Raw genomic sequence first — 27,244 nt, forward strand, 5'->3', positions numbered from 1 at the left:
GCCATTTTGTTAATGTGTTTCTAAATTTTGGCTCCAGTTAAAAACGCTGATTCAAGCATTTTGGATTCGCTCCGACTTTTATTTGAGCTCTCTTCGGTTTGTGTGCAGTTTGCCTCCCAAAGCGTCTGTAAATCCACCTGCACTCAGTTTTTTATGTCTCCTTCCTGCCTCACTGATCCAGGCTCAGGCACGCTGCCATCGGATTGGCCAGAGCAAAGCGGTGAAAGTCTACAGGCTGATCACCAGGAACTCGTACGAGAGGGAAATGTTTGACAAGGCCAGTCTGAAGCTGGGGTTGGACAAAGCCGTCCTTCAAGACATCAACCGCAAAGGAAGCCTGAACGGGGTGAAAGACTTTGAAAGATCAGTTGCCACAGATCAGACGTACAGGATTTCTAAGGTGAGCATGGATTCTAACCTGCGTGCATGTGTGCCTGCGGCAGGTGCAGCAGCTTTCAAAGCTGGAGGTGGAAGATCTGTTGAAAAAAGGAGCGTACGGCGCACTGATGGATGAGGAAGACGAGGGCTCCAAGTTCTGCGAGGAAGACATCGATCAGATTCTTCAGAGAAGAACTCAGACCATCACCATCCAGTCCGAGGGGAAAGGATCCACGTTCGCCAAGGTGGAACTCCAGAGAAATCCCAAGTTTCTGCCAGTCAAAACGAGGTCGATTCAGAGGCCTGACACCCTTTGCTTTCTCTCCTCAGGCCAGTTTCGTCTCCTCTGGCAACAGAACGGACATTTCGCTGGATGACCCGAACTTCTGGCAGAAATGGGCCAAGATCGCCGAAGTGGAGATAGACTCCAGATCAGAAAAGGTACGGATTAAAATAGTGGAAAATGGGCAATAAACGTGAGAAAAGAGACTCAAGATGTGGGTTCAGTTCTGAAATAAGGATTCAGATATCAGAAGGAGAACAGAAGTGTGACGGCAGGAGGAAAGAAAGATGGATGTCAAAGTTGACACCCCCCCTGTTTCTGCAGCACACAGTTGTTTAAAAGAAAGTACACCCCCTCTTTCAGTTATAAGTTTTTACATATCAGGATATAATAAAAACAATCTCTTTAAAATTAGCCTTAAAAACACAGCCTCGGATGACATTTTACGCTGTCATTATTTATCGAAAAACTAAGTGAACCCCTGATCCAGCAGCTTCAGCAGCAGTGAGTGTAAAACTAAGTGAACCCCTGATCCAGCAGCTTCAGCAGCAGTGAGTGAAAAACTAAGTGAACCCCTGATCCAGCAGCTTCAGCAGCAGTGAGCTGCAGTGATGGTTTCCTGTGGGACGTTATCAGTCTCTCTCAGGGTTCTGGAGGAATCTTGGCCCTCTTCTCTCCAGCGTTGCTTCAGCTCATTGAGGTCTGCAGCTTTGGTTTCTGCACAGCTCTCTTAAGGTCCCACCACAGCATTTCAGTCAGGCTGAGGTCTGGACTCTGACTGGACCATTGCAACACCTTGATTCTTTTCTTTTTCACACATTCTGCTGTAGATCTGCTGCTGTGTTTGGGATCTTTGTCCTGTTGATGAGCCAGTTTCAGCCCAGCTTTAGCTGTGGGACAGATGGCCTCACATCTGACTCTAGAATACTTTGGTATCCAGAGGAGTTCATGGTGGACTCAATGACTGCAAGGTGCCCAGGTCCTGTGGCTGCAGAACCAGCCCAGATCATCAGCCCTCCACCACCGTGCTTGACAGCTGGTATGAGGTGTTTGTGCTGATATGCTGTGTTTGGTTTCCTCCAAACGTGCTGCTGTGCATTAGGACCAAACATCTCCACTTTGCTCTGGTCTGTCCAAAGGACATTGTTCCAGAAGTCTTGAGCTTTGTTCAGATGCAGCTTTGCAAACCTAAGCTGTGCTGCCATGTTCTTTTTAGAGAGAAGAGGCTTTCTCCTGCAGCCCTTCCAAACAAGCCATCCTTGTTCAGTCTTTTTCTAACTGTGCTGTCATGACCTTTAACCTTTAACATGCTAACTGAGGCCTGTAGAGTCTGAGATGTAGCTCTGGGCTTCTTCACCTTGGGGTGACCTTTAACCTTTAACATGCTAACTGAGGCCTGTAGAGTCTGAGATGTAGCTCTGGGCTTTTTCACCTTGGGGTGAACTTGCTGGGACGTCCACTCCTGGGAAGATTGACAGCTGTCCTGAATGTTTTCCACTTGTGAATAATCTTTCTCTCTGTAGAATGATGGACTCCAGATAGTTTGGAAATGGCCTTATAACCCTTCCCAGACTGATGGGCAGCAACAGATCATTGCTGGTGTCTTTCCTCCTCGGCATCGTGTTAAAACACACCTGAAAACTGACAGAACTTCTGCTTTTATAGAGCTTCTCACACTGACTGATGATGAGTTAATCAGAGCATTGATCAGCAGCTCCTGGCTGCTACTTTCCCCCCTGTGGGAGCAGTGAGGGTTCACATAGTTTTTCACCCACTGCCTCTGTGTTTCGGCTTTGTTTTCTGTGTCTGAAAGGTTCACGTTTCTTTCTCTCCAGGAGTCTCTGGTGATCGACACGCCCCGCGTCAGAAAACAGACCCGTCACTACAACTCCTTCGAGGACGACGAGCTGATGGAGTTCTCGGAGCTGGACAGCGACTCGGAGGAGCGGCCTTGCCGGACCCGTCGCCTCGGCGACCGCAGCCGGCGGTACCTTCGTGCCGAGTGTTTCCGAGTTGAAAAGAATCTTCTCATCTTCGGGTAAGACCTGGAACCTTTCAGAAATTAGACTCAGAGACACACCGGGATCTGTGAAGATAAACTACGGGCCTCTACAGAAAATTAAAAGGTTCAAACAGGTGTTGGAAGAGATCAGGAGTCATGAGAAGTGTCACAGTGATGTTGCTCTGTTTTGGCTGGGATCTAAAGTTCACCACCTGGTCAAAAAGGCATTTAGACCCACAATTTTTACAGCAAAATCATGTGTTTAAGCAGATTTTCACAACTCTGGTTCACTCGTTACAACAGGCTCATTAAATCCTTTCCCACTGACAGCATTGGCAGGTTTCCGTGCACTGAGGGCTGCAACGTGCACAGAACTGCAGTTACAGCCATTAACTGCCTCTGGATCGAAAGTCAGCTGCCAATCTGGTCTCTTCCTCGAGTTGCTGCTGTCGGTTTGAGAGCCTCGGTGTTTCTGTGCAGAAAAAGTGAGCCGAGAAGCGCCATCGGCAGCAGCCTCGGTGAAAATCCGAGCGTCCTCTCAGCTGTTGTGTCCTACAGACTTCCTGTTTCACTTAAAAGTCAGATGTTAGCAGGTTTTACCGGGGGCTCACACCAAGAGCGTCGTGAGCGGCCAGCTGCCGTTCATTTTCAATGTAAGCTGGCGTCGATGAGCGGCGTGTTGTGAGCTTCATGAGTTGAGAAAGGCTCAACTTTATGCAAATGAGCAGTGACGCTACGCGACGACAGCCAATTAGGGCCGATCTGGATTCCGAAGGCGGTAAAAAGGCGGTAAAAAGGCGGAAAAAAGGCGAAAAAAAGGTGAAAAAAGCGGAAAACAGCAGAAAACGGCAGAGCGCAAACACAAAGAAACACAAAGAAGGCTGCCAAGAGTACGATCCATGGTGAAAGAGGGATATATTATATATATCTGCTAGTTGAGAAAGGCTCAACTTTATGCAAATGAGCAGTGACGCCAGCCAATTAGGGCCGATCTGGATTCCAAAGGTGGTGAAAAGGCGGAAAAAAGGCGAAAAACGGCAGAGCGCAAACACAAAGAAGGCTGCCCAGAGTACGATCCATGGTGAAAGAGGGAACCGATGTATGGAAGGATTATTATATATATCTGCTAGTTGCTATACATATAAGCCCCGCCCCTTTGGCCGCTTCAGGCGGCAGAAGAAGTACGCAACAGAGACCATGGATTGTTGTCTGTTTTGTTTTTTACAGGTTTAGCAGCTGGTTGTCTGGCTTTTGTTTCTATTTTTGTTCTGTTTCCTCTTCTTCTTTCCTTGTCCCCCGGTCCGGTTCAGCTCTATTACATGTTGTAAACAAAAATAAATAAATGGGCATCAAGGGGAGCTTTACATTTATAAAACTTCCCTTGGCAAAGCAAATCTGTTTGGCATCAAAGGTATTCAGACTACAGTTCTGCTGCCATAATGCTGAACAGGACAAGGGAAAAAAAAAGAAGAAGAAGAAGAAGAAGTAGAAGCGGCGGGTTGTGAGCCTTTAGGCGTGAGCCCCCGGTGTCTTTCATCGTTCTCGATGTGCATTTCCTCATCAACTCTTTGTGAAATCCGTCTCTCCAGTTGGGGTCGATGGAAGGACATCCTGAACCACGGCCGGTTCAAGTGGCACTTAGCAGAAAGAGACATGGAGGTGATCTGCAGGTAAGAAAACTGCCCAATCTGCAGTTTCCACAGGTGTTTGCAGCGGTTAAAGCGTAACCTTGTGTGGTTGTGCAGGGCTCTGCTGGTTTACTGCCTCAGACACTACAAAGGCGACGACAAGATCAAGAGCTTCATCTGGGATCTGATCGCGCCCACCAAGGAAGGCCAGGACCAGGCGCTGCTCAATCACTCCGGTTAGGTTTCCACTGCTCTGTTACAACTCTGTCCTCCAGGTTCAGGCTCAGCATTTAACCGGCTGACCTTGGCTCCTGTTTGCAGGTTTGTCCGCTCCGGTTCCTCGGGGCAGGAAGGGGAAGAAGATGAAGAATCAGCTGAGCGTTCCCGAGCTGAAGAACGCTGACTGGCTGGTCCACTGTAACCCCGAGGTGGTTCTGCAGGACGAGAGCTACAAGAAACACCTCAAACAGCACTGCAACAAGTCAGTCTGGGAGTCTCGGACTGACTCTTTAGTGCAGGGATGTCAAACTCCGGTCCTGGAGGGCCGCTGTCCTGCAGGTTTTAGATGTTTCCCTGCTCCAGCACACCTGATTCAGATCAATGCCTCATTAGCAGGCTGCTGCAGAACTTAACAATCTTTTGAAGAGGTCCATTTAATCTGAATCAGGTGTGTTGAAGCAGGGAAAACCTGCAGGACAGCGGCCCTCCAGGACCGGAGTTTAAGATCCCTGCTTTAGTGGCAGAATCAATCAGAAATCAGCTGTTTAAAGTTCTTTCTTCCCATATTATCTTTTATCACTGGCCTTGTTTTTCATGCATAATTGATGAAATAATCTAGCCTTTTTTAAGTAAAAAGTATTTGATAACATGAAGACAACAGAAAAGTCCTTCAGTTTAGCTTCTCATTCTTTCATCCTGTGATTATGGAAAAGGCCGAAGTGTTGGTCTGCATCAAGCAGGCAAAACAACTTCCAAAACTACTAAAATTGTGTTACAAAACGGTCCAGATCATCATTAAAACCTTTGGGGATAGTCGTGAACCATCGTCTTTAAAAGATAAAAGGGCTAAAAGCAAATACAACACGCTTATGGCACAGAAATATTCCAAGATGGCGACGCCAGAATTCATCAGGCTCAAATTGTGAAAGTTCAGGGAGCACGAGACATGATTTTCACTGGTGGACTGGACACCACAGAGTCCAGAAGTTACTGTGAAGGTTTTAGATGTGCTGGAGACGACTCCCACAGCTGTTTGGTTATCAAACAGTTAATAAATGAGATAAAAAGTATGTTTTTGGCATATTTATGGCTGCATTTTTTGAGGATAATCCACAGAAAGCCTGTCAACAGAAGGACTCTCAGTCTTCTGTTGCTAGGATTCACTCTTTAGTGGGAAAGATGGTTTGTTTAAGCTAACATCTGACACTGACCGGGTGATTTTCAGCGGCGCTGATGTCCGTTTCGCTTCAGTTTCAGCTCCGAACGCACTGATCATTTGTTTCTGGGACAGTGAGAGTGTATTAAAGCTTTTCCTGTGGTTCATTTTCACCTCTCAGGGTGCTGCTGAGGGTGCGGATGTTGTACTATCTGAAGGTGGAGGTGTTGGGTGAGGCTGCCAGTCAAGCTCTGGAGGGGGTGGCTGCCAGGTATGAAGCAGGCAACACGACATGTTTGATGGCCGATCGATTCGACTGTTCTGCCACCAAAATCTTGACCAACTTAAAGATTCCTTTCTTTGTTGAGGCTGGGAACAGAGTTTATTCTGGCCTGGCTGGGTTTTCAGTGCCCTGCTGTGTCTCTGTGCATGTTTACAGTAAACTGGAGGTGTCGCTGCCTGACATCGACTACATTGAGATCCCAGTGACATGGTGGGATACAGAAGCTGACAAGTCCCTCCTCATCGGAGTCCACAAACACGGTGAGGACTGGTGTCTCTTTACAGCTGGTGTCATGCACTTATATTTTAATCCCATCACTTTGCATTCACACTGTGTCACGAAGAGGATCACTGAGGATTTGTTTTAGCTACCAGATTAGTATTTCTGTTGTCCAGAAGCTGTGTTCGAGCACAGCTGGAGACCAAACTCTGATTTATTGGAAGGCAGCCGGCCAGCAGAGGAACACACGCTGTGCTTTTTGTGTTTGATGGTGTGCTTCTCCCTCTTTGTCCCTGGGCAGGATATGAGCGCTACAACGCCATGCGGGCAGATCCTGACTTGTGTTTCCTGGAAAGAGTCGGGATGCCAGATGTCACAGCTCTGTCCGCTGAACAGGGAGGAGGGGAGGGCGCCCCGGACATGGCTGACAGGTCAGCTTCATCCAATCATCTCTGTCCTCACTCTGAGGTGTTCTGATGTGTTCTCATGCTAAAACAGGAGGATTTCTCTCCCGTGGAATCATCACAGATTATTTAGGGATGCCCTGATCAACCAATTCAAGTCATTTAAGTTTGGGCATCTTCTTCAAATATTTTTTATTAGAGCACGTTGTTATAGAGCAGGGGTCAGGAACCTATGGCTCGCGAGCCAGGTGTGGCTCTTTTGATGACTGCCTCTGGCTCGCAGATAAAACTAAATATTCTCACTTGTTTTAATCCATCCATCGATTTTTCATGTCCTGTTCAGGGCTGCAGGAGCAACTGTCCATTATTTTAATTGGATGATACTGGACTACGTTGGCAGCGTAAAACAGGTAAACGGCCCCTTTTGAAACAGTCTGCCCGGTCATTAGCTCAAAGCTAACCCTTCGACGAAGAAGATGGCGAAAAGAAAAAAAGAGTATCGTACATTTCAGGCCGAATGGACTGAAGAATTCGCCTTTGTGGAGAGAGCAAATTCTGCGCTGTGTCTAATTTGCAAAGACAAAATTACATCGATGAAACGGTCGAATGTAAAGCGGCACTTCGACACGCGCCATGCTACCTTTGCATCAAAATACCCGGCAGGAGACAGCAGAAAGAAAGCGAGCCAAGAGCTACCGATTCACTTTTAAAATATATTATATGGCTCTCATTGAAATAAATTTCCAAATCTTTTGCTTTCATGGCTCTCTTAGTCAAAAAGGTTCCCGACCCCTGGTGTAGAGTTACACATTTACAGCAAACATATAAGTATACAGTTCACCAAATAGAAATGTGCGCAGCTAGGATACAGCGCTCTCTTTTTGGGTTTTTTTACATAACAATGGAAAGTGAAATAATAGCCAAACATGTAAAGGGAAGAAAAACAGATACATAAATTAAAAAGAAAACAGCAACAAAAAACAACAAACAATCCCCCCCCCCATTAATTTGTCTTAATACAGGGCAAAAATAAATAAATAAATGAATAAATCGCCACTACGAGGTGTGAGATAATGCATGAGAGGTGACCAATGATCCATGGGAGTATATTTAATTCTCTCTAAATGCAGAGTGTTAGTAAGATCACTAAAGCCACATCTTTGTGGTGGTGCTTCTTTCTTTTTCCAATGCATGAGAAGTAATTTCTTGAGACTACAGGAGAGGAAACATTGCTGGGATGTGTTTAATTTCTTAATATCATCTGACACTCCAATAATAATAGTGAGTGGTTTAGGCTCTAACTGTACCTTAAGTATTTCAGACATTCAGTTTGGGTATCTTCTGATGCAGAGTCTCTGCAGCAGCTATGGGGGAACAACATAGCTGATGTGGTTCAGCATCATTCAGACACTGTGCTGCTAATTTCTGGAACAAACTCCCTGAAACCCCAAATGTTTCTATATTTAAATCAAAGCTCAAAACCTTCTTGTTTTGTCAGGCCTCTGAAATGCGATGATGGGTGCCAATGGTTAGAGTTACAGATACTCTTGAGTGTTTATTATCTCCTTTTTACTTTATTTTTTCTTACCAAAGCATTTTATTAATTCCATCTTGCACTACTTCTGGTTCCGGCTGTTTCAGAAGGTCTTATTGTCTTTGTCTTTGCACGTTTTCATCCTTTTATTCTGTTATTTATCTTCCTGCTCTGTAAAGCCCTTGTGTATGAAATGCCCCGTACAAATGAAATAGCCTTGCCTTGCATGAGGGTAAGATTAATATCTGTAATCGTAATATTGCACTGAGCACATCTCCTGCCTGTGTCCCTACCAACACGAGGAGGTTTTTATAAGGGACACCGGCAGGTCTGATGATGTCTTTAACAGTCAAGCCCAGTGTTTGATGTGTTCTGATAAAAGTATTTCAATCTTTGTTTATTTCGGGAGCTTTTTGAGCTGATCTTAGCAGCTCCTCCTCCTCCTCCTGCTTCCAGTCATCCTTTCTTCCTGCCGTCAGTAGTAGTGCTCACAGCAGGAGTCGATGCTGGTGTGAAACAACACATCCTGCCTTCTCTGATGCCATGTTTGCCTTTGTTGGTGCTGCCACCTCGCTGCCCACACGGCTGCCTTACATACGGAGCCCCAGCTGTGAAATAACTAAAAACAAACAAATGCAAATGGTTCTATTAGTTTATTATCACCCATTATTGTCATTATAACAGAGTTTTAATAGAAAGTAGCAGATTAGAACATAACTGTAAGCATATGATCGTGCAGGACAGCATACTTCTGACGGATGTGTGATTCTTTAGCATGAAAGTGTTCCTCAGTCCTCAGTTTTCACTGCACAAGAAGGTCTGGCATTAAGAATCTATTCCAACAGCAGAGAAAACGTAGCGTGTGGATTTACCGTCTGGTTGCTGCAGCTGTATGAAGACGAGCTGAACAGGAGGCTTTGATCCTCCTGCTGAGGGTAACTGAAGCTGTCGTTCACTTGGTTACCTGTTCGACCTGAAGCTGTTCCCAGCTGAGCGCAGCAGGAACATCTCTGAGTCTCAGAAAGTTGACTCTGCAGGGTTCCCTCACAGGTTTGAAACGGGACGGAAAACAACGAACATATGCAGAGAGCTGATGTGTCGTCATGTTGAAGGCCGGCTCCACAGATGCAGAACGCCGGCTCGTGGTTTTCATTACTGCTGCCAGTCTCTGTGTAGTTAATGTCTGTAGTTAATCTCACTGTAGTTAATCTCTGTGTAGTTAATCTCTGTAGTTAATCTCTGTGTAGTTAATCTCTGTAGTTAATCTCTGTAATTAATCTCTGTAGTTAATCTTGGTGTAGTTAAACTCTGTGTAGTTAATCTCACTGTAGTTAATCTCTGTGTAGTTAATCTCTGTAGTTAATCTCTGTGTAGTTAATCTCTGTAGTTAATCTCTGTAATTAATCTCTGTAGTTAATCTTGGTGTAGTTAAACTCTGTGTAGTTAATCTTTGTAATTAATCTTGGTGTAGTTAATCTCTGTAGTTAATCTCTGTGTAGTTAATCTCTGTAGTTAATCTCTGTGTAGTTAATCTCTGTAGTTAATGTCTGAGTAGTTAATCTCTGTGTAGTTAATCTTTGTAATCTCGGTTTAGTTAATCTCTGTAATTAATCTCAGTGTAGTTAATCTTTGTGTAGGTAAATTGTATCACTTTGTGCTGTTGCATTTGCTTTTAAGGGCAGAATAACATATTGGCCTCTGTTCTTTTTGTAGTTAATCTCTCTGTAGTTAATCTCTGAGTAGTTAATCTCTGTGTAGTTATTCTCTGTAGTTAATCTCACTGTAGTTAAATTGTATGACTTTGTGCTGTTGCATTTGCTTTTAAGGGCAGAATAACACGCTGGTTTTGTTCTTTTTGTAGTTAATCTCTGTAGTTAATCTCAGTGTAGTAAATCTTAGTATAATTAATCTCACTGTAGTTAATCTCGGTGTAGTTAATCTCTTTAGTTAATCTTAGTGTAGTTAATCTCACCGTAGTTAATCTCAGTGTAGTTTAATTGTATCACTTTGTGCTGTTGCATTTGCTTTTAAGGGCAGAATAACACGTTGGCTTTGTTAGATTTTCTTCCTCTTGTTCATATTGTTGCTGTCAGCCACATGACTGCAGTTGTCACGTTTGGCTGCATTTTGATGGTTTGCAAACTGACTTTTAGTGCAGCGTTTAACTCATCTGAACAGTTTGATCCTGAACTCTCTTGTCTCATATTTAATCTGTTTCCTTTGCATCTGGCCACAGTTGGACAGGTGATGAGCTGACATCTTGTTTTACCAGCACACTTTGTTCTCTGTAGTGTTTTCTTTAGGCAGGAAACTCTGTTTGACTCACTTCCTACATGTTGTCCAAATGATGGGCTCTGTTACTGACGCTTTTCTCTTCTTCGGTGTTGTTTCTTCATTGTCAGCGCGAGCAAAACTGAGGAGGCAAAGGACGACCCTGAAAGCAAAGCTGAAGGAGGAGAGGATCGAGACGAGAGCAGCAAGGTGAGAAAACACTGAAGCCTGATATTAATGTTTTCTTCATCTTTTATTCTCCCTCTCAGGCGATCTGACATTCAGCTGATTACTTGTTTTATAGAAAAGTACTCGCCTTCTTTGAACTGTAAAAGGAATAATATTTGAGTTAATGGGACAGATCTGATACTGGAGCTCGTAATACTTGATGATATTGTTGAGAAAATCTTATTTCTTGCTTATTTACGGTTCTGAGCGAGCTCAAACACATGCAACTGTGCTGAAATTTACAGAAACATCTTCATCAGTTTGACATCTTTGATGAAGAAACATCTGTGTGACAGCCTGACCCTAACCCATGACCCCCAGGGATCAATTGGACTGATCATATTTCCAGGAAATGGAAATATCCACATACAAGATGATACCTTACGTGTGTTTTAAAGGGGAACTCCGGTATTTTTAAACCGAGACCTTATTTCTGGCATGAAGTACGTTCATCTACTCACTGAGAACAGTTTGGTGAAAGTCGGCGTCCTTCAGAACATATTTAGATAACTCAAGATCCATATAACGGAGTGAACGGGGCTTAGACGATGCAGCCTCTAAATAAGGCATTATCTGTCTTTATTTCACCAATACTTTAAGAAGAATGAATGAATGAACGTGTGCTATAGCTCTGTTAGCTCATAGCTGCTGTTATGTGGCTACTTGCAGCTATAGGAGAGCTAACGGAGGGATTTCTACACAGGCACTCTACTGGGACCACTTCATCCACACGCCCCCCTGCAGCACAGTTTATTCACTCCGTGCTCTGTGACAGTCGGCTAACTTCACACAGAGTTTGCTGCTGATAGTTTTGTGCAACATGGCAGGATATTTATCAGATTTTGACGACGTGAACGACGACTTTGAGTAAGATGGACGTTCTTACCGGAGTGAATGAGCTGTGCTGCAGCCGTCTATCAGCCCCCCGATAGCCGCCAATAACAACAACACAGCAGCTATGAGCTAACAGAGCTATAGCACACGTTCATTCATTCATTCTTCTTAAAGTATTGGTGAAATAAAGACAGATAATGCCTTATTTAGAGGCTGCATCGTCTAAGCCCCGTTCACTCCGTTATATGGATCTAGAGTTATCTAAATATCTTCCGAAGGACTTTCACCAAATTGTTCTCGGTGAGCAGATGAACGTATTTCATGCCAGAAATAAGGTTTAAAAATACCGGAGTTCCCCTTTAAGATGTTAAAATCAGCCAAAAGAAACACACATTCCCGCTCATGTTCCACACAGCTGAAGAGATCTTTGACTTCTTCAAATATAACAAAACATTGAAAAACAAGCGCTTTCCAGTGGGTCTTATTTTTATTTGTTGGTTCCACTTTTGTTGTTGTGAGTTTTTGCAGATGCTCTGCATGTGTTTTTGTGTTTTTAACACACATGTTGCCAGATATGATGTAGCTACCTGGGTTTTTTAACGGTTTCTGCCAGCTGAAACGATGCATACATTGAGTGTTTCATATGGGTTGAGGTGACACTTTTTTACACTCCATCACTGCTTGTATTTTGTATCATTGCATCATCTTTCTTTCCCAGGGAGAAGAAACCTGCTCCAGCACCGATACATCAGATAAACCAGACAGTACAGGTCCAGGTGAGACATGTGTAGCTCCCTCTGCTCCACACACAAACATACTCCACCTGGAAAAGGAAGGATGGAGGTTCAGCTATTTGGATATATGGTTTTCTAATGTCTGCAGGCTCTGAGGACAATTTAAGCCTTCATTTCCACTTGTAAGTTGAATTTTTCTGGACTGAGGCTTTTCCCCACTGGATCTCCACCTGTAATCTGAAAAGAGATGCTTTCTAAAAGATGACACAAATCAGTAACTAGTGCAAGTGCAGAGGATCTTTTTAACTGTTTGATAGAGAATGACTCTGTTATGGCTGAATAAATGAGACCTCAATCAGCAAAGTCGGTAAAAATAATCATTTTATCCCAGCATTGGTCGCTGCTGGCTTAAACCTGCTTTGGGGAACTTTTTGTTGCTCTGCAGAAACTGAGTTTTGACAGTTTGTGCACACTATGGACTGGATACAGACGCCCTGTTCTGGTGAAAACCTGCCAAAGCAGGTGGAGAAAGCAAAGCTGGTTTGGTTCAGATATCAGCAGGAACCTGGGCCAGAGGATCTACGGCCTCCTGCTCAATCAGCTGACCTAAAGCCAGCATTTTCTCTGTTACTCCGGCCCATTCTCTCCCACAGAGGACTCTGAAGCTCCCTGTTTGTTGTGTGTTCTTCATTCTCCTGCCTTTTCTCCTTTCTGTGTAACACATTTGCATGAAGCTTTTGTGGTGGCCGTTGTTCTAAACTCCACCTTTTTGGACTGATCAGTTCAAGCAGATTTGGCTTTTCAGCAGAGGTCCTTTAAAGGGACGGGAGCCAAATTGAACTGTTTCAGACAGATGGTGATGAGGTAATGCATGTCATGAGGAAAACAAAGGGGTTTTTTTTAGCTTAAAGCCGGTTCTTTGTAACCGGGCATCGTCTTGGGGCTTTGAACGTTGGTCCTGACCGTAAAACGCCGTCTCTTTTCCCCACAGACTGTCAGATGTCCGGTGACTTGTGCACCCAGGATGGAACTCTGGTCACCACGACAACAACAGGAACTGGGACCGGGGTGGCGGCTCTTCATGTCGTCCAAGCCCGGCCCCTGTGGCCCACCGGTCCCGCCTTAACGGCCCGTTTACGGCGCCTGATCACCGCCTACCAGCGCTTCACGCTCCGGCGCGAGCCACTGCTGAGGCACGACTTCCTGCTTCACGACGGCCTCGTTGGCATGGGGATCGCAGGAGCCCGAGCCGCTCATAGTCATCACGCTGGTGGGCCGCTCGCTTGGCAGCTGGGGGAAGAGCTGAGGAGGTGTTCTGTGGTCGCCACAGAACCAGACCCGCTGTTCCTGGAGTGGCAGAGAAGGTCTGACCTTTGAAAGTTTGCAGTTTGCACCAATTCCTAAAGAAAGTCTTTAAATCCAAAATACATCTTTTCAGGCTACTTTTGGCAGATTAAAGGGGAACTCTGGTATTTTTAAACCTGGACCTTATTTCTGGCATGAAATACGTTCATCTACTCACTGAGAACAGTTTGGTGAAAGTCGGCGTCCTTCGGAAGATATTTAGATAACTGGAGATCCATATAACGGAGTGAACGGGGCTTAGAGGATGCAGCCTCTAAATAAGGCATTATCTGTCTTTATTTCACCAATACTTTAAGAAGAATGAATGAATGAACGTGTGCTATAGCTCTGTTAGCTCATAGCTGCTGTGTTGTTGTTATTGGCGGCTATCGGGGGGCTTATAGAGGGCTGCAGCACAGCTCATTCACTCCGGTAAGAACGTCCATCTTACTCAAAGTCGTCGTTCACGTTGCCAAAATCTGATAAATATCCTGCCATGTTGCACAAAACTATCAGCAGCAAACTCTGTGTGAAGTTAGCCGACTGTCACAGAGCACGGAGTAAATAAACTGTGCTGCAGCAGCGTGTCGATGACGTCATCCCAGTAGATGAGTGTGTAGAAAGCCCTCTATAAGCCCCCCGATAGCCGCCAATAACAACAACACAGCAGCTATGAGCTAACAGAGCTAACATTCATTCATTCTTCTTAAAGTATTGGTGAAATAAAGACAGATAATGCCTTATTTAGAGGCTGCATCCTCTAAGCCCCGTTCACTCCGTTATATGGATCTCCAGTTATCTAAATATCTTCTGAAGGACGCCGACTTTTCACCAAACTGTTCTCGGAGAGTAGATGAACGCATTTCATGCCAGAAATAAGGTTTAAAAATATCAGAGTTCTCCTTTAATGAAGCGACTGTAGATGAACTGTCACTTTAGTTTAAGCAGCCATTGTCTTTGTCCTCTTCTGACACGCTTAAGGTGGACACGGCGAGAACAGGCAGATTTCTACCGCACAGTGTCATCGTTCGGGGTCGTTTATGACCCGGAGAGGAAAGCATTTGACTGGTCCCAGTTCAGAGCACTGGCCCGACTGGAGAGGAAGACGGACGAGAGTTTGGAAAGATACTTCAATTCCTTTGTCAACATGTGCAGGACAGCCTGCAAGCTTCCTCCGAGGAAGGAAGAAGGTACTGTGTGTGGTGAACTCATCTAAACATCTGCACTAAACTGAGTCTAATTTAATTAACTTCTCTGCATGTTTCCTCTTGTGTTTTAGCCACAATTCGCTGATTAAAAAAGCACTTTTTGTCTGTCGGAGACTGAATTACGATCTGTTTGCCTGCTCTGCAGTAAGAGCATCCAGCTGCAGACCAGCGTGGAATAGCAGCAGCAGCCAAATCCTTGAAAAACAAAGAAGTTGTTGGCAGATTTTTCTTTTAGTTTGGTTTTTGGTGGGTTTTGTTTATCTGTCACTAACTGTTAGATGCTCACATTTTAGGAAGGTTCATTTCCTGACTGATGAAATGGTTTTTGGTTGCATAAGTGACTCCTGCTGGTGGGAGGAATCATGCATCATGTGAATGGGAAGCTGGACAATTCGATCACTCCTTTTTTTCATTTTGGACCTTTCAGAGACCTGCAGGATCTTAAGTTTTTTATTTTTTATTAACCTTTATTTATACAGATAAAATCTCATTGAGACCCAGGGTCTCATTTGCAAGAGAGACCTGTTTTAGGTTTATGTGTTTATGTATTTAACAGATGCTTTTATCCAAAGCGACTTACAAATGAAGATATAACAGCTATATAAAAAGCTAACAATAAATGTTTTAGGTTGGCAGCAGCAAAACACAAAGTTACAGATTAACTGAACGTACAAGAGACAAAACAAAAGAGGAACATGTGATAATTAATAATAATAAAATTAAAGAAAAAAGGAAAGTAATTTGAAGTCCTGTAGTGAAATAAAACTGGACAGTTTCAGCTCCATGTTACAGGCGCAGCATAGGAGAACTGAGGGGAAATGTGACGTAATCCAGGGACCGGAGGCTATGATCAGACTGTTTCTGTGTCAAGTCTGTGGACAAATAGGAGGGGAGTAGTCCAATGATGGATTTATAGATAAATAGATACCAGTGGGTGGTTCTACGCATGTTTATGTTTCTGTATTTATCAGACGCTTTTATCCAAAGCGACTTACAAATGAAGATATAACAGCTTTATAAAAAGCTAACAATAAGCTCCATAGAAGGAACCCAGGAGTCCGACTCTGTCAGAGGGGACAGAGTAGAGATAGGGTGCAGGCATAGAAGGAAGTGCAGAAAGATAAAGTGCAGAGATAGAGGGGGTAGGGAAGTACAAGGTAAGTGCTGGGATAGGAGATGCTCTCTGAAGAGCTGGGTTTTCAGGAGCTTCTTGAAGATAGACAGGGACGCCCCTGTTCTGGTAGCGCTCGGTAGGTCATTCCACCATCGTGGGACGACACATGAACAGAGTTTGGATTGTCTTAGGCGTGGTGTAGGAGCTGCTAGACGACAATCCTGGGACCAACGGAGGGACCCAGTTGGGACAGAAGCCTTTGCAGGAGCATTCAAGTAGATGGGAGCCGCTCCATTAAGCTCTTTGTAGCTAACATCAGGGACTTGGATCTGATGCTAAGGGCAGCCAGAGGAGCTCAATGAACAGAGGGGGGGACGTGTTCTTTTAGGCTGATCCAAGACCAGACGCACCGCCGCGTTCTGGACCATCTGCAGAGGTTTCACAGCACAGGCTGGAGACCAGTTAGGAAACCAGTTAGGAAACCAGTTAGGAGACCAGTTAGGAGACCAGTTAGGAGACCAGTTAGGAAACCAGTTAGGAAACCAGTTAGGAGACCAGTTAGGAAACCAGTTAGGAGACCAGTTAGGAGACCAGTTAGGAGAACAGTTAGGAGAGCAGTTAGGAAACCAGTTAGGAGACCAGTTAGGAGACCAGTTAGGAGAGCAGTTAGGAAACCAGTTAGGAGACCAGTTAGGAGACCAGTTAGGAGAGCAGTTAGGAGACCAGTTAGGAGAGCAGTTAGGAAACCAGTTAGGAGACCAGTTAGGAGACCAGTTAGGAGACCAGTTAGGAGACCAGTTAGGAGAGCAGTTAGGAAACCAGTTAGGAGACCAGTTAGGAAACCAGTTAGGAGAACAGTTAGGAGAGCAGTTAGGAAACCAGTTAGGAGACCAGTTAGGAGACCAGTTAGGAGAGCAGTTAGGAAACCAGTTAGGAGACCAGTTAGGAGACCAGTTAGGAGAGCAGTTAGGAGACCAGTTAGGAGAGCAGTTAGGAGAGCAGTTAGGAAACCAGTTAGGAGACCAGTTAGGAGACCAGTTAGGAGACCAGTTAGGAGAGCAGTTAGGAAACCAGTTAGGAGACCAGTTAGGAAACCAGTTAGGAGACCAGTTAGGAGACCAGTTAGGAGAACAGTTAGGAGAGCAGTTAGGAAACCAGTTAGGAGACCAGTTAGGAGACCAGTTAGGAGAGCAGTTAGGAAACCAGTTAGGAGACCAGTTAGGAGACCAGTTAGGAGAGCAGTTAGGAGACCAGTTAGGAGAGCAGTTAGGAAACCAGTTAGGAGACCAGTTAGGAGACCAGTTAGGAGACCAGTTAGGAGAGCAGTTAGGAAACCAGTTAGGAGACCAGTTAGGAGACCAGTTAGGAAACCAGTTAGGAGACCAGTTAGGAGACCAGTTAGGAGACCAGTTAGGAAACCAGTTAGGAGACCAGTTAGGAAACCAGTTAGGAGACCAGTTAGGAGACCAGTTAGGAGAGCAGTTAGGAAACCAGTTAGGAGACCAGTTAGGAGAGCAGTTAGGAAACCAGTTAGGAGACCAGTTAGGAGACCAGTTAGGAGACCAGTTAGGAGACCAGTTAGGAGACCAGTTAGGAGAACAGTTACGAGACCAGTTAGGAGAACAGTTAGGAGAGCAGTTAGGAAACCAGTTAGGAGACCAGTTAGGAAACCAGTTAGGAGACCAGTTAGGAGACCAGTTAGGAGAGCAGTTAGGAAACCAGTTAGGAGACCAGTTAGGAGAGCAGTTAGGAAACCAGTTAGGAGACCAGTTAGGAGACCAGTTAGGAGACCAGTTAGGAGACCAGTTAGGAGAGCAGTTAGGAGACCAGTTAGGAGAGCAGTTAGGAGAACAGTTAGGAGACCAGTTAGGAGAACAGTTAGGAGAGCAGTTAGGAAACCAGTTAGGAGACCAGTTAGGAGACCAGTTAGGAAACCAGTTAGGAGACCAGTTAGGAGACCAGTTAGGAGACCAGTTAGGAAACCAGTTAGGAGACCAGTTAGGAAACCAGTTAGGAGACCAGTTAGGAGACCAGTTAGGAGACCAGTTAGGAAACCAGTTAGGAGACCAGTTAGGAGAGCAGTTAGGAGACCAGTTAGGAAACCAGTTAGGAGACCAGTTAGGAAACCAGTTAGGAGAGCAGTTAGGAAACCAGTTGGGAGAACAGTTAGGAGAGCAGTTAGGAGAGCGTTGCTGTGGTCAAGGTGGGAGATGAACCATGGCCTGCATGGAAAGTGAAGAGCAGTCAGTGAGAGAGTACAATGTGCAGTGATGTGTAAGGGGTAAAATCTCAAAGCTCTGTGATTTGCAGCATCCAGTAGATGCAGGGAGTGAGCAGAGTTTTTGTTGCATTGGTCATTCCACACGATTACGCTTTCATCAAGCAGTTCAAAGTACTTTTTATTTCCTCAAATAGATGCAGAAGCTTTTATTTACTTCCAACAGACAAATTAATGTCTGTATCTCTCATTATTAGACTTAGACTTAGAAAACTTTCATGTCCCTGAGAGGCAATTTGTTTTACAATACAATCATTGACATATAATCTATAAACAGACATTGAAACAGACATTTACAGCATTGTGTCTAACACATAAACACACACACATCAGTTAATTATAGGACACTAAAATAGAGCATATTGCCCTTACCTACCAAGCCTAATGTCATAAATAAATCTACAGCACTATTTATGTAATAACATGTATGTCAAGTACAATAAGAAGGATATTGCACTTCCCCAGAAGGCCTAAAAAACATAAATAGGTAAGAACTACTGTGCAGTGCTACAAATATTTGTCTAGATCCACAGCACTATTTATGCAATACGTAACATCAGAAATCAAATACAGTAAGAAGGATATTGCACTTCCCTAGAAGGCTATGTGTCATAAATAAATCAAACTGCTACGCAGTGCTACTAATATTATCTCCAGTGGCTCGTTTAAGTGCCTGAAAACTGAAAAATGAACCTGGAATTGGTTTAACTTCAGCACCTGTGTCTTCAAATGCAACCGGAAATCCATTAATTCTGCTCCTGTAATCAGCCTGAGGTCAGCCTTTATTCCGTCATGCCGACTCCACTCATGGCCGTTGGATGAGTCTTATTTGGGAGAATAAGCATCAGTTATTAGAAGGAGGGGGAAAACGCACAGCTAATGTTTTCACCTGTTGTTCCTGACTGGATTAACGTCCGTCTGATCTTCCTCAAGCAGCTGTGATGCAGACGATATTAGTTAGAATCTGACAGAAGCAGCTGCTGGGGGTCGTCTGGGTGCTGAAGAGAAGTTTCAGTTTCTCTTCATGTCTTTTCTCTCTTGAGTTGAGAAGGAAACGTCAGAGATATGGACCAGATAGTGTAGTGTAGGAGACCTGGGTTCAAATCCCCTGCATGAAAGGTATTACCTGCAGTAGGGGTCCTTAGGCAAGACCCCCCCTTACCCTACCTGCCTACCTGTAAGTCGCTTTGGATAAGGTGTCCTCGCCATATTAACCCGGCGTCTGCTCTGCTGAACAGATCGAAGTTTGTTCATTTCATGTCCCTTTATCTACTGTCTTTAGCCCCTCCCTCAGCGACAGCTTCATTATATCAGATAATCAGCGGGGGGGGCTGTCTACGATCCTCTTAAACGACATATTTGAGAAGTTCACGCTGAGCGACTGACGACAGCTCACATCTGGACTCATCTGCAACGTGAAAATCTGTTGTGGTGGGAACTTGGGAAGGAAGCTTGGCTGTCGGGGACTTTTTCTTTGATTCTTTTCCAGTTAGAAGATCCCATCTGTTATTGACTGCAGCGTGAGAACATTGCATTTAGCTTTAAGCTGACTGAATAAATCAGAATTTTATCAGATGTTTTGCCACAAACTGGGATTATTTGGCCTTTCTTCACAAGATAAACTCTGTTTTATGAGGATGTGTACAAACTTGTATCTCTGCCACTCAGTTTCTCAGTTTCTTCCTCTTTTCTTCCTCCCTTTTTCCCCGCCTCTGCTTTTTCAGGGTTGGTGGATCCCGCTGTGCTCGTGGAGCCTCTGACGGAGGAGAGAGCGGCTCGGACGCTGTACCGCATCGAGCTGCTGCGCAAGATCAGAGAGCAGGTGGGTTTTTTAGCAGAAACGAAGCTCCAGCAGTGGCTTCAACAGCGATTGTTTGCGTGAATTTGATGGTTTCAGTAGGTGGCAGAAGCCTAAAAGAATCCGTATCCCAGGGATGTCAAACTCCGGTCCTCGAGGGCCGCTGTCCGGCAGGTTTTAGATGTTTCACTGCTTCAATGCACCTGAATCAGATCAATGCATCATTAGCAGACTTGTGCAGAACTTAACAATCTTTCGAAGAGATCCTTTTAATCTGAATCAGGTGTGTTGAAGCAGGGAAACGTCTAAAACCTGCAGGACAGCAGCCCTCCAGGACCGGAGTTTGACATATGTGCCTTATCCCATGATGTGATAACTGTTGATAACTTCATGCAGATTTGACTAAAATGTAAATCCTGAGAGGAAACAGTAACTATGTTCCTTTTAGAGATGCATATCAGTAGATGTAAAGAAGGCAGACCAAGAGTAGCTCTGTGAATATGAGAGAAATGGAGTCTATGGGCTGACGAGGCTGATCATCCAGCCTCAAAACAGAGGAATAAAAACCTAATTTAGCTTCTTTCCTGGTTGCAGGACATAAAGTTTAAAAGAGGGATGATCATCTCGATCAGTTCTGCTGCTCAGGCCCAGTCACAGAGCCCTGAGAAGCAGTGATGGAGTTCAGGTGGAGGGAAGGTTTAGTGGCTTTGAGTCTTTGCTCCAGAGTTTTGTTGACATTCAGAAGAAAGTTTGAACCGTACTGAATGCTAGTCGCAGCTGAGCCTGATCAGGTTTTGGTCCGTTTCATACATTTTGTATTGTGTTAAGGTGAGTAAGGAGGCTTGCACACGCTGAGATCTACCTACTGGATGATCATCGGACCAACAGGCAGAGTTCTGACCCACACTGCTTGCTTTTATTCAAAATAAAGCCACTTTTCTTAGCTATCGATTGACACCGTGCTTGAATCTACAGAAGCTTGTCCAGCGTGTCCACGGCCTACAGCGGAAACATTGAGGCTGTGGAGTTTGTACATTAACAGTTAAGCAGGAGCCAGGTGTTCCCATCAGAAAACACGAAGCTTTCAGCATTCATTCATGATTTTATGACTGTGGCCGGTCAAAAAAGGGAATGAAAACGAGATAAAAACCAACAGAAAGCAGTCTCTAAACGTGTTTCCTCTCCTCAGGTCCTCCGCCACCCGCTGCTCTCGGCCCGCCTCCAGCTGTGCCGCCCCTCCCTCTACCTCCCCGTCTGGTGGGAGTCTGGCAAACACGACCGGGACCTGCTCATCGGGGCGGCTCGCCACGGCTTGAGCCGCACCGACTTCTACATCCTGAACGACCCCCAGCTCAGCTTCCTGGAGGCTCACAGGAACTACGTCAGGGGACACCCCGGTCATCTTCATCCTCCAGCCCATCATCACCCTCACCACGCAGGCTTAGCAACGCATCCTGGGATCTCCTCTTCGTCCTCTCACGCTCAGCTGCCTCATCCTCACTGCTGTCTCTATGATTCGGGACTCGGCCGCCACTCGCCGCAGCCTCCTGAATATCCCCACCATGCCTCCCACCATCATCACCACCAGCACCCTGCGCCTCCACCTGCCCCCTCACCCTCCTCCTCCTCGTCCTCTTCTTCTCACCCCCACCTCCACCCTCCACCGCTGGAAGCCCATGATTCAGCCTCACCCAGCCTGGGAATAGTTCCGGGGTCGCGGGTGGACTTCCTCGACTGCGCCCCTTTGGACGAGACTCTGGAGCTGGGTGCGCTGCAGCACGACGCCATGTCCGCAGATGCTTTGCACGGTGGAAAGGCGTCCAAAGACGCCCTGAACGGTTTCCCGTTTAACTCTGCAGCGGGAGGTCAAAGCATGCTCAACTCGTACGGGGTGGGGGGAACAGACCTGGACTCAAAGCTAAGGAGCGATGTGCTCGTTGGGGAGCAGGGATCGTCTGAGGAAACCGGGCTGATGGCGCCGTCGTTGGAGCTGGATCAGCTCCAGGTACGCAGCTACAGAGTCCTGTGTTTATTCATGAGAGCGTTGCTTTGTAAAGAATCCTGGTGTTTGCAATAATTAACTTGTTTCTGAGGGCCAAATGTAGAAAGTTCTGGAAGCTGCATCACTGTGCTTCACTCTTCCATCCCTACAGGCTCCATGGGACAGTACAGATCACACCAGCCCGGCTGAGCACATGTTCAACGAATCTGATCCGATCCTGGGTCCCTCGACCCTGGAGACCGGCTTTCTGGAGGAGGAGGATGAAGAAGGTCAGCGGGGAGACAGAGCGGGGGAGGAAGGTGGAACTCTGGAGGAGTGTTTGGGCCTCCCACCATCATCCCCTCCATCACATCCTTCGACAGGAGACCCCGTTGAGCCGCTGTCCTCAAGTTACATCCTCTTTAAGGTTGGTTGGGACATGCTGTGCTGTCAAGTTTCTGTTTCTGTATTTATCAGACGCTTTTATCCAAAGTGACTTACAAATGAAGATATAACAGCTTTATAAAAAGCTAACAATAAGCTCCATAGAAGGAACCCAGGAGTCCGACTCTGTCAGAGGGGACAGAGTAGAGATAGGGTGCAGGCATAGAAGGAAGTGCAGAAAGATAAAGGTCAGAGATAGAGGGGGTAGTTAGTTGGTCATCAATCATGACACCTTTGATGGAGCAAGAGACAGGCATTCAGTTTGGATGCAGATGCTTATGTGGTGGACATAAGCCTTTGCAAGAGGCACTCTACTGGGACCACTTCATCCACACGCCCCCCTGCAGCACAGCTTATTCACTCCGTGCTCTGTGACAGTCGGCTAACTTCACACAGAGTTTGCTGCTGATAGTTTTGTGCAACATGGCAGGATATTTATCAGATTTTAACGATGTGAACGAGGACTTTGAGTAAGATGGACCTTCTTACCGGAGTGAATGAGCTGTGCTGCAGGGGGGCGTGTGGATGAAGTGGTCCCAGTAGAGTGCCTGTGTAGAATTCCCTCCGTTAGCTCTCCTATAGCTGCAAGTAGCCACATAACAGCAGCTATGAGCTAACAGAGCTATAGCACACGTTCATTCATTCATTCTTCTTAAAGTATTGGTGAAATAAAGACAGATAATGCCTTATTTAGAGGCTGCATCCTCTAAGCCCCGTTCACTCCGTTATATGGATCTCCAGTTATCTAAATATCTTCCGAAGGACGCCGACTTTCACCAAACTGTTCTCGGTGAGCAGATGAACGTATTTCATGCCAGAAATAAGGTCCAGGTTTAAAAACACCGGAGTTCCCCTTTAAGTAGAACCCCCCACACCCCTTTACCTAAAACTATGGCTTTGTTTTGCTTTTTCAGGACATTGGAGTGAATGAGGAAGCCAGCGCAGATCAAACAGACCTTTCAGCAAGCCCCCCTCTGCCCTATGTCCCCCCCCCTGCCCTCTCTCTGGCTGACATCACCACCCACGAGCCACAAGATGGGTTGGGCCACTCCGATGCGTCTGAGAGCCTGACCAATCCTGTGGAGGAGGGAGAGGACCGGGAAGGAAGCGCCGGCTTTGAATTTGATGACAAGGTGGAAGAAGAGGTGGAAGACATCCCAAGAGAGACCATGGAGCAACAGGAGGAAGGAGGGGAACGCCGCCCACAACAAGGTGCGTCAAGGTTGAAATATGTACTGTGTTTGTTCCAGATCTTTGACTTAATGGTTCCAGACGTTCTACATTTCCTCTGCAGAAAGTAACAAGGGGACATTTATACCCCCCAAAGCGGCCTGGTCAGGAGTACCCGGTCATTTTGGGGTTGGGCTTGCAGTTCGTAACATTTCTGATTGGATAAGCACTCCCAGCCTCTTATTTTGAACTTTCTATCATCTACTCATGCACATTTCAACCTCGAAAACCTTTTCCAGGTACTGGGGACTTTTTGGATGCCCTCCATTTTCATCGCAGGTTCCAGTAGATGGAACAAAGTTCTGGGAGGGATGTTTGAACCCTCTAAAGTGGCCCTCATAGGGATGAAGTACTGTTGGGGCTGGAGCTGTGATCATTCTGATGGAGTCCGTTTAGTTCCTGGGGATGAAAGTACTGCATATGTTGGGCTGAAATGCATCTGAAGTTATTAAAAAACAACACGTTAATGAATTCTAGAGCTTCTGATTGCTTCTTAGTTGTGCATCTTCAAGTCTTCTCTGTATTTTATTAGTTTGATTTATTTTTCTGTTTGACTCATCGGGGAATAACTGCATGAGAGGTTGAATTATAAAGTCTCTCAGTCTGAAAAACACAATCTGGTGCACAGAGATAAACCTTAACTAATTACTCACAGTCTCAATGGTTTTTGCTTCCAGGTGCAGACCAGAGTTTTGGAGTCTTGAGTCCAACCACTGAAGTTCCACAGATGGATGAGAGCGAGCCACAACCAGAGGAGGACCAGAGGAAGGAGGCCCTAAAAGGAGCATCCCAAGACCTCCAGGAGAGCTTTGAGTGTGCAGAGCATAGCGAGGACTTGCCCCCAGATGTGCACCCTTACCTTGGAAAGCTGGAGCAGGAGGGTAACTTTGTGTGTCCCGAGTCTATCGAGGAGCCTGCTGAGGAGGTGGATGGGTTGATTTTGTATCAGACGGTGGAGGAACGGAGTATGGATAATTCTCTTGACACCGAGGCATTCATGCACAATGCAGCTGGAGAGTTTGTGCAAATGCAGGAGATCCCACAAAGTTCCAGAGGGAGTGGTGCAGCGCTCGGGGAAGATCTCGCCGATCAGGTGGATGAGATCTCAGAGGGCCAGGTGGCTCGTGGCTCTCTGCACGATGCTGCTGGGGTTCGAGCATGTGAGGAAACAGCAGAAAAGGCTGAAGACAAATCCAGCGAGATGGAGTTGGAGAACATTTACTCAGAATTTGCACAGCCTTCCCATCCCTCTGTTTCTGACTCTGAACAGTCAAAGTGTGCTGAAAGCACCAGAGAGAATGATGGCGCCAAAACTGAAGTCTCCACAAATCAGGAAGACCTGAACCTGAACTCACCAGATGGCAGCAGAGACTGTAGGAGGAGAGCTCTGCTGTTCTCCCACGATCAAGACAGCAAAGTCGATGTGCTTGATCAAAGTGAAATGAAAATGGCCTCGGCTTTACCTTCAAACAGCACGGACACAAAGCCGTCTGATCTGAAGTTTTCTCTCCAACAAACCAGCGGTGAGAAGAAACCAGAGGAGCTGGCGGTACCGATTAAAGTAGAGGTGACCAAAACAGAGACCGTGGAGGATGTCTGCCCAGACAGCTCTGAAGTCAAGCATTCTCATTTCTTTTCCTACCCTGTGAAGTCCGAAGACCTGGAGACCAAAGCTGAGCAGTTAGAATATCCCGTTAAAGCTCCATCACTGGAGGACAAACCCGAAGACCTCAGCCTTCCCATGAAGCCCGAGAACTTCGACACTAAACCCCAAGTTCTCCAGTTTGTAGCCTACTCAGACGGCAGCGAAGTCAAACCTGACGTCAAGCCTTCCACTCTCAGATTTACAGCCTTTCCAGATGGTGCAGAGTTTAAGACTGAGATAAAGCCTGAAGGTTTGGGGTTTGCGGCCTTTCCTGATGCGCCTGCCATCAAACCTGAAGCTAAGGCTGAGACTCTGGGGTTCGCAACGTACCCCGACAGCTCCGAGATAAAACCGGAGGTGAAAGCTTTGTCCGAGGTTAAAGCTGAGATGAAGCAGGAGATGCTGGAGGCAGACAGCACAGTCCTGACCCCGAAGCTTGAGCAGGCAGATGGGCTGGTGGACTCCTCGGAAAGTCTGGTGGTGAAAGGCCAAGTGAAGGAGGAGAGGCCAAGTACGCCAGGTAGGAACGCTCCCACCTGTCGAAGGTGGTTCCCCTCCAGGCTGAGAGAGGCTGACGTACTGAAATGTGTTTTCCTCCTCTGCAGGGCCGGTGGTGGAAGGCTACGCTGGCAGCCCCAGGTTTGCAGCTCCTGTTTCCATGTGCGAGATTCCCGACAGCCTCCATGAAACCAGAGAGCCAACCATCGCTCAGCTGTTACAGGAAAAGGCTCTTTACTCCTTCTCCGAGTGGCCGAAGGTACCGCAGTCATTTTCTGACTGTTTAAGTGTTTCTGGACTCAATTTTAGACACGTTTAGCTTTTAACTGTCCGTAACCCTGGCAGAGCTCTGAGGTAAACAAATCAACTTTTGCTGGAGGTGTTCAGGTCAAAATAAAAGCCCTGGGGTGCCCCCAGGCTCTGGAATAAGCTCCCCCCCATATGCATCTTATTTCTGACCTGGGCCTCTTTAAATCTAAGCTAAAAACCTACTTATTTCAGATGGCTTTTAATACCCAGTAGTATGGTGACTCTTTTATATTATCTTATTCAATTTTGCTGTATTTTATTGCGTTTACTGTTATTTTATTGTTTTGTACTTATTCTTTTCTTTATTTATTATCTGCTGTAAACCCAAATGGATTGTTGTAAAGGGCTGTAGAAATAAATTACATTTACGTGTACGATTCGTTTGTTATTATGTTAATTATATTATGTTAATTATATAAATCCCTGTGTGGCCCAATATAGGACCGAGTCATCATCAACCGCCTGGACAGCATCTGCCACGCTATCCTGAAGGGCAAGTGGCCTTCATCAAGCGAGCAGTATGACTCGCCGGGATCCCTGTCTGCCAACTCCTGTCTGGCGAACAGCTTAGCCCAGCACCACCAACACCGAGCAGGTTACCTCCCCACCACGCTCTCTGGCTCCGTCCCAGGCCAGGCGAGAGTCCAGCAGGCCGGTCCTGGACTGGGCTTTTCCATCCCTCCCCCTCTCACAAGACTACCCAAGGTGAGAGCCTCCCTATGAAACCATGAACTTGAACTTCTCTCGTATGTGTGACTGTATCGATCACCTGTCTACATTTATCTGTCTCTCATACCATGGTTCACACAAGGGGTGTCCAGCTTCCTGAATGATCTTTACAGAAGATTTAACAGTTTAGCACAAAAAAAGAAACTGGAAAACTAAAACTTACATGCAGTGAAAGCCTGTAAACATGTTAAATGTTGAAAATGTCTTTATTGTTTCATAGCAGCAACTAAAATCATGAAATTTCCGGTTTGTAGCACTGGACACCTCTTGTCCACACCACTGCTTTGTTGCTTATCTGTAAAGTTTCTGGTGTCTGTACTGTGTACTGCTGATATTATATATGTGGATATTAGACTTGGGCATATAATCATAGTATAGAAATACAGAAAAAACACAAGCTTAGTTATGTATATTTAAACAAAAATTATTCATTTACACTAGGGCTGGGCGATATGGGAAAAAATCATATCACGATATATTGTTTTTATATCAG

General features: G+C 45.7%; 1 protein-coding gene across 6 annotated transcripts in view; it reads left to right on the forward strand.

The window, feature by feature from the left end:
• The window catches only part of chd6 (chromodomain helicase DNA binding protein 6), a 112,334-nt gene that overhangs the window by 76,711 nt on the left and 8,379 nt on the right, over positions 1–27,244 (forward strand). For all 6 annotated transcript variants that reach the window (XM_072381437.1, XM_072381438.1, XM_072381436.1 and 3 more), the window contains exons 20-40: positions 182–346; positions 444–623; positions 709–819; positions 2,497–2,699; positions 4,253–4,333; positions 4,409–4,527; positions 4,613–4,772; positions 5,848–5,937; positions 6,106–6,209; positions 6,470–6,599; positions 10,509–10,587; positions 12,158–12,215; positions 13,165–13,537; positions 14,499–14,707; positions 19,842–19,939; positions 21,105–21,920; positions 22,069–22,323; positions 23,255–23,552; positions 24,248–25,735; positions 25,821–25,972; positions 26,464–26,727. In XM_072381437.1, the coding sequence (XP_072237538.1) occupies positions 182–346; positions 444–623; positions 709–819; positions 2,497–2,699; positions 4,253–4,333; positions 4,409–4,527; positions 4,613–4,772; positions 5,848–5,937; positions 6,106–6,209; positions 6,470–6,599; positions 10,509–10,587; positions 12,158–12,215; positions 13,165–13,537; positions 14,499–14,707; positions 19,842–19,939; positions 21,105–21,920; positions 22,069–22,323; positions 23,255–23,552; positions 24,248–25,735; positions 25,821–25,972; positions 26,464–26,727 (5,433 nt within the window). The remainder of the gene's footprint in view (positions 1–181; positions 347–443; positions 624–708; positions 820–2,496; positions 2,700–4,252; positions 4,334–4,408; positions 4,528–4,612; positions 4,773–5,847; positions 5,938–6,105; positions 6,210–6,469; positions 6,600–10,508; positions 10,588–12,157; positions 12,216–13,164; positions 13,538–14,498; positions 14,708–19,841; positions 19,940–21,104; positions 21,921–22,068; positions 22,324–23,254; positions 23,553–24,247; positions 25,736–25,820; positions 25,973–26,463; positions 26,728–27,244) is intronic.

Source organism: Leuresthes tenuis, unplaced genomic scaffold (genome assembly GCF_036924035.1).
Source record: "Leuresthes tenuis unplaced genomic scaffold, fLeuTen1.0.hap1 SCAF_3, whole genome shotgun sequence".
Classification (NCBI taxonomy): Eukaryota; Metazoa; Chordata; class Actinopteri; order Atheriniformes; family Atherinopsidae; genus Leuresthes; species Leuresthes tenuis.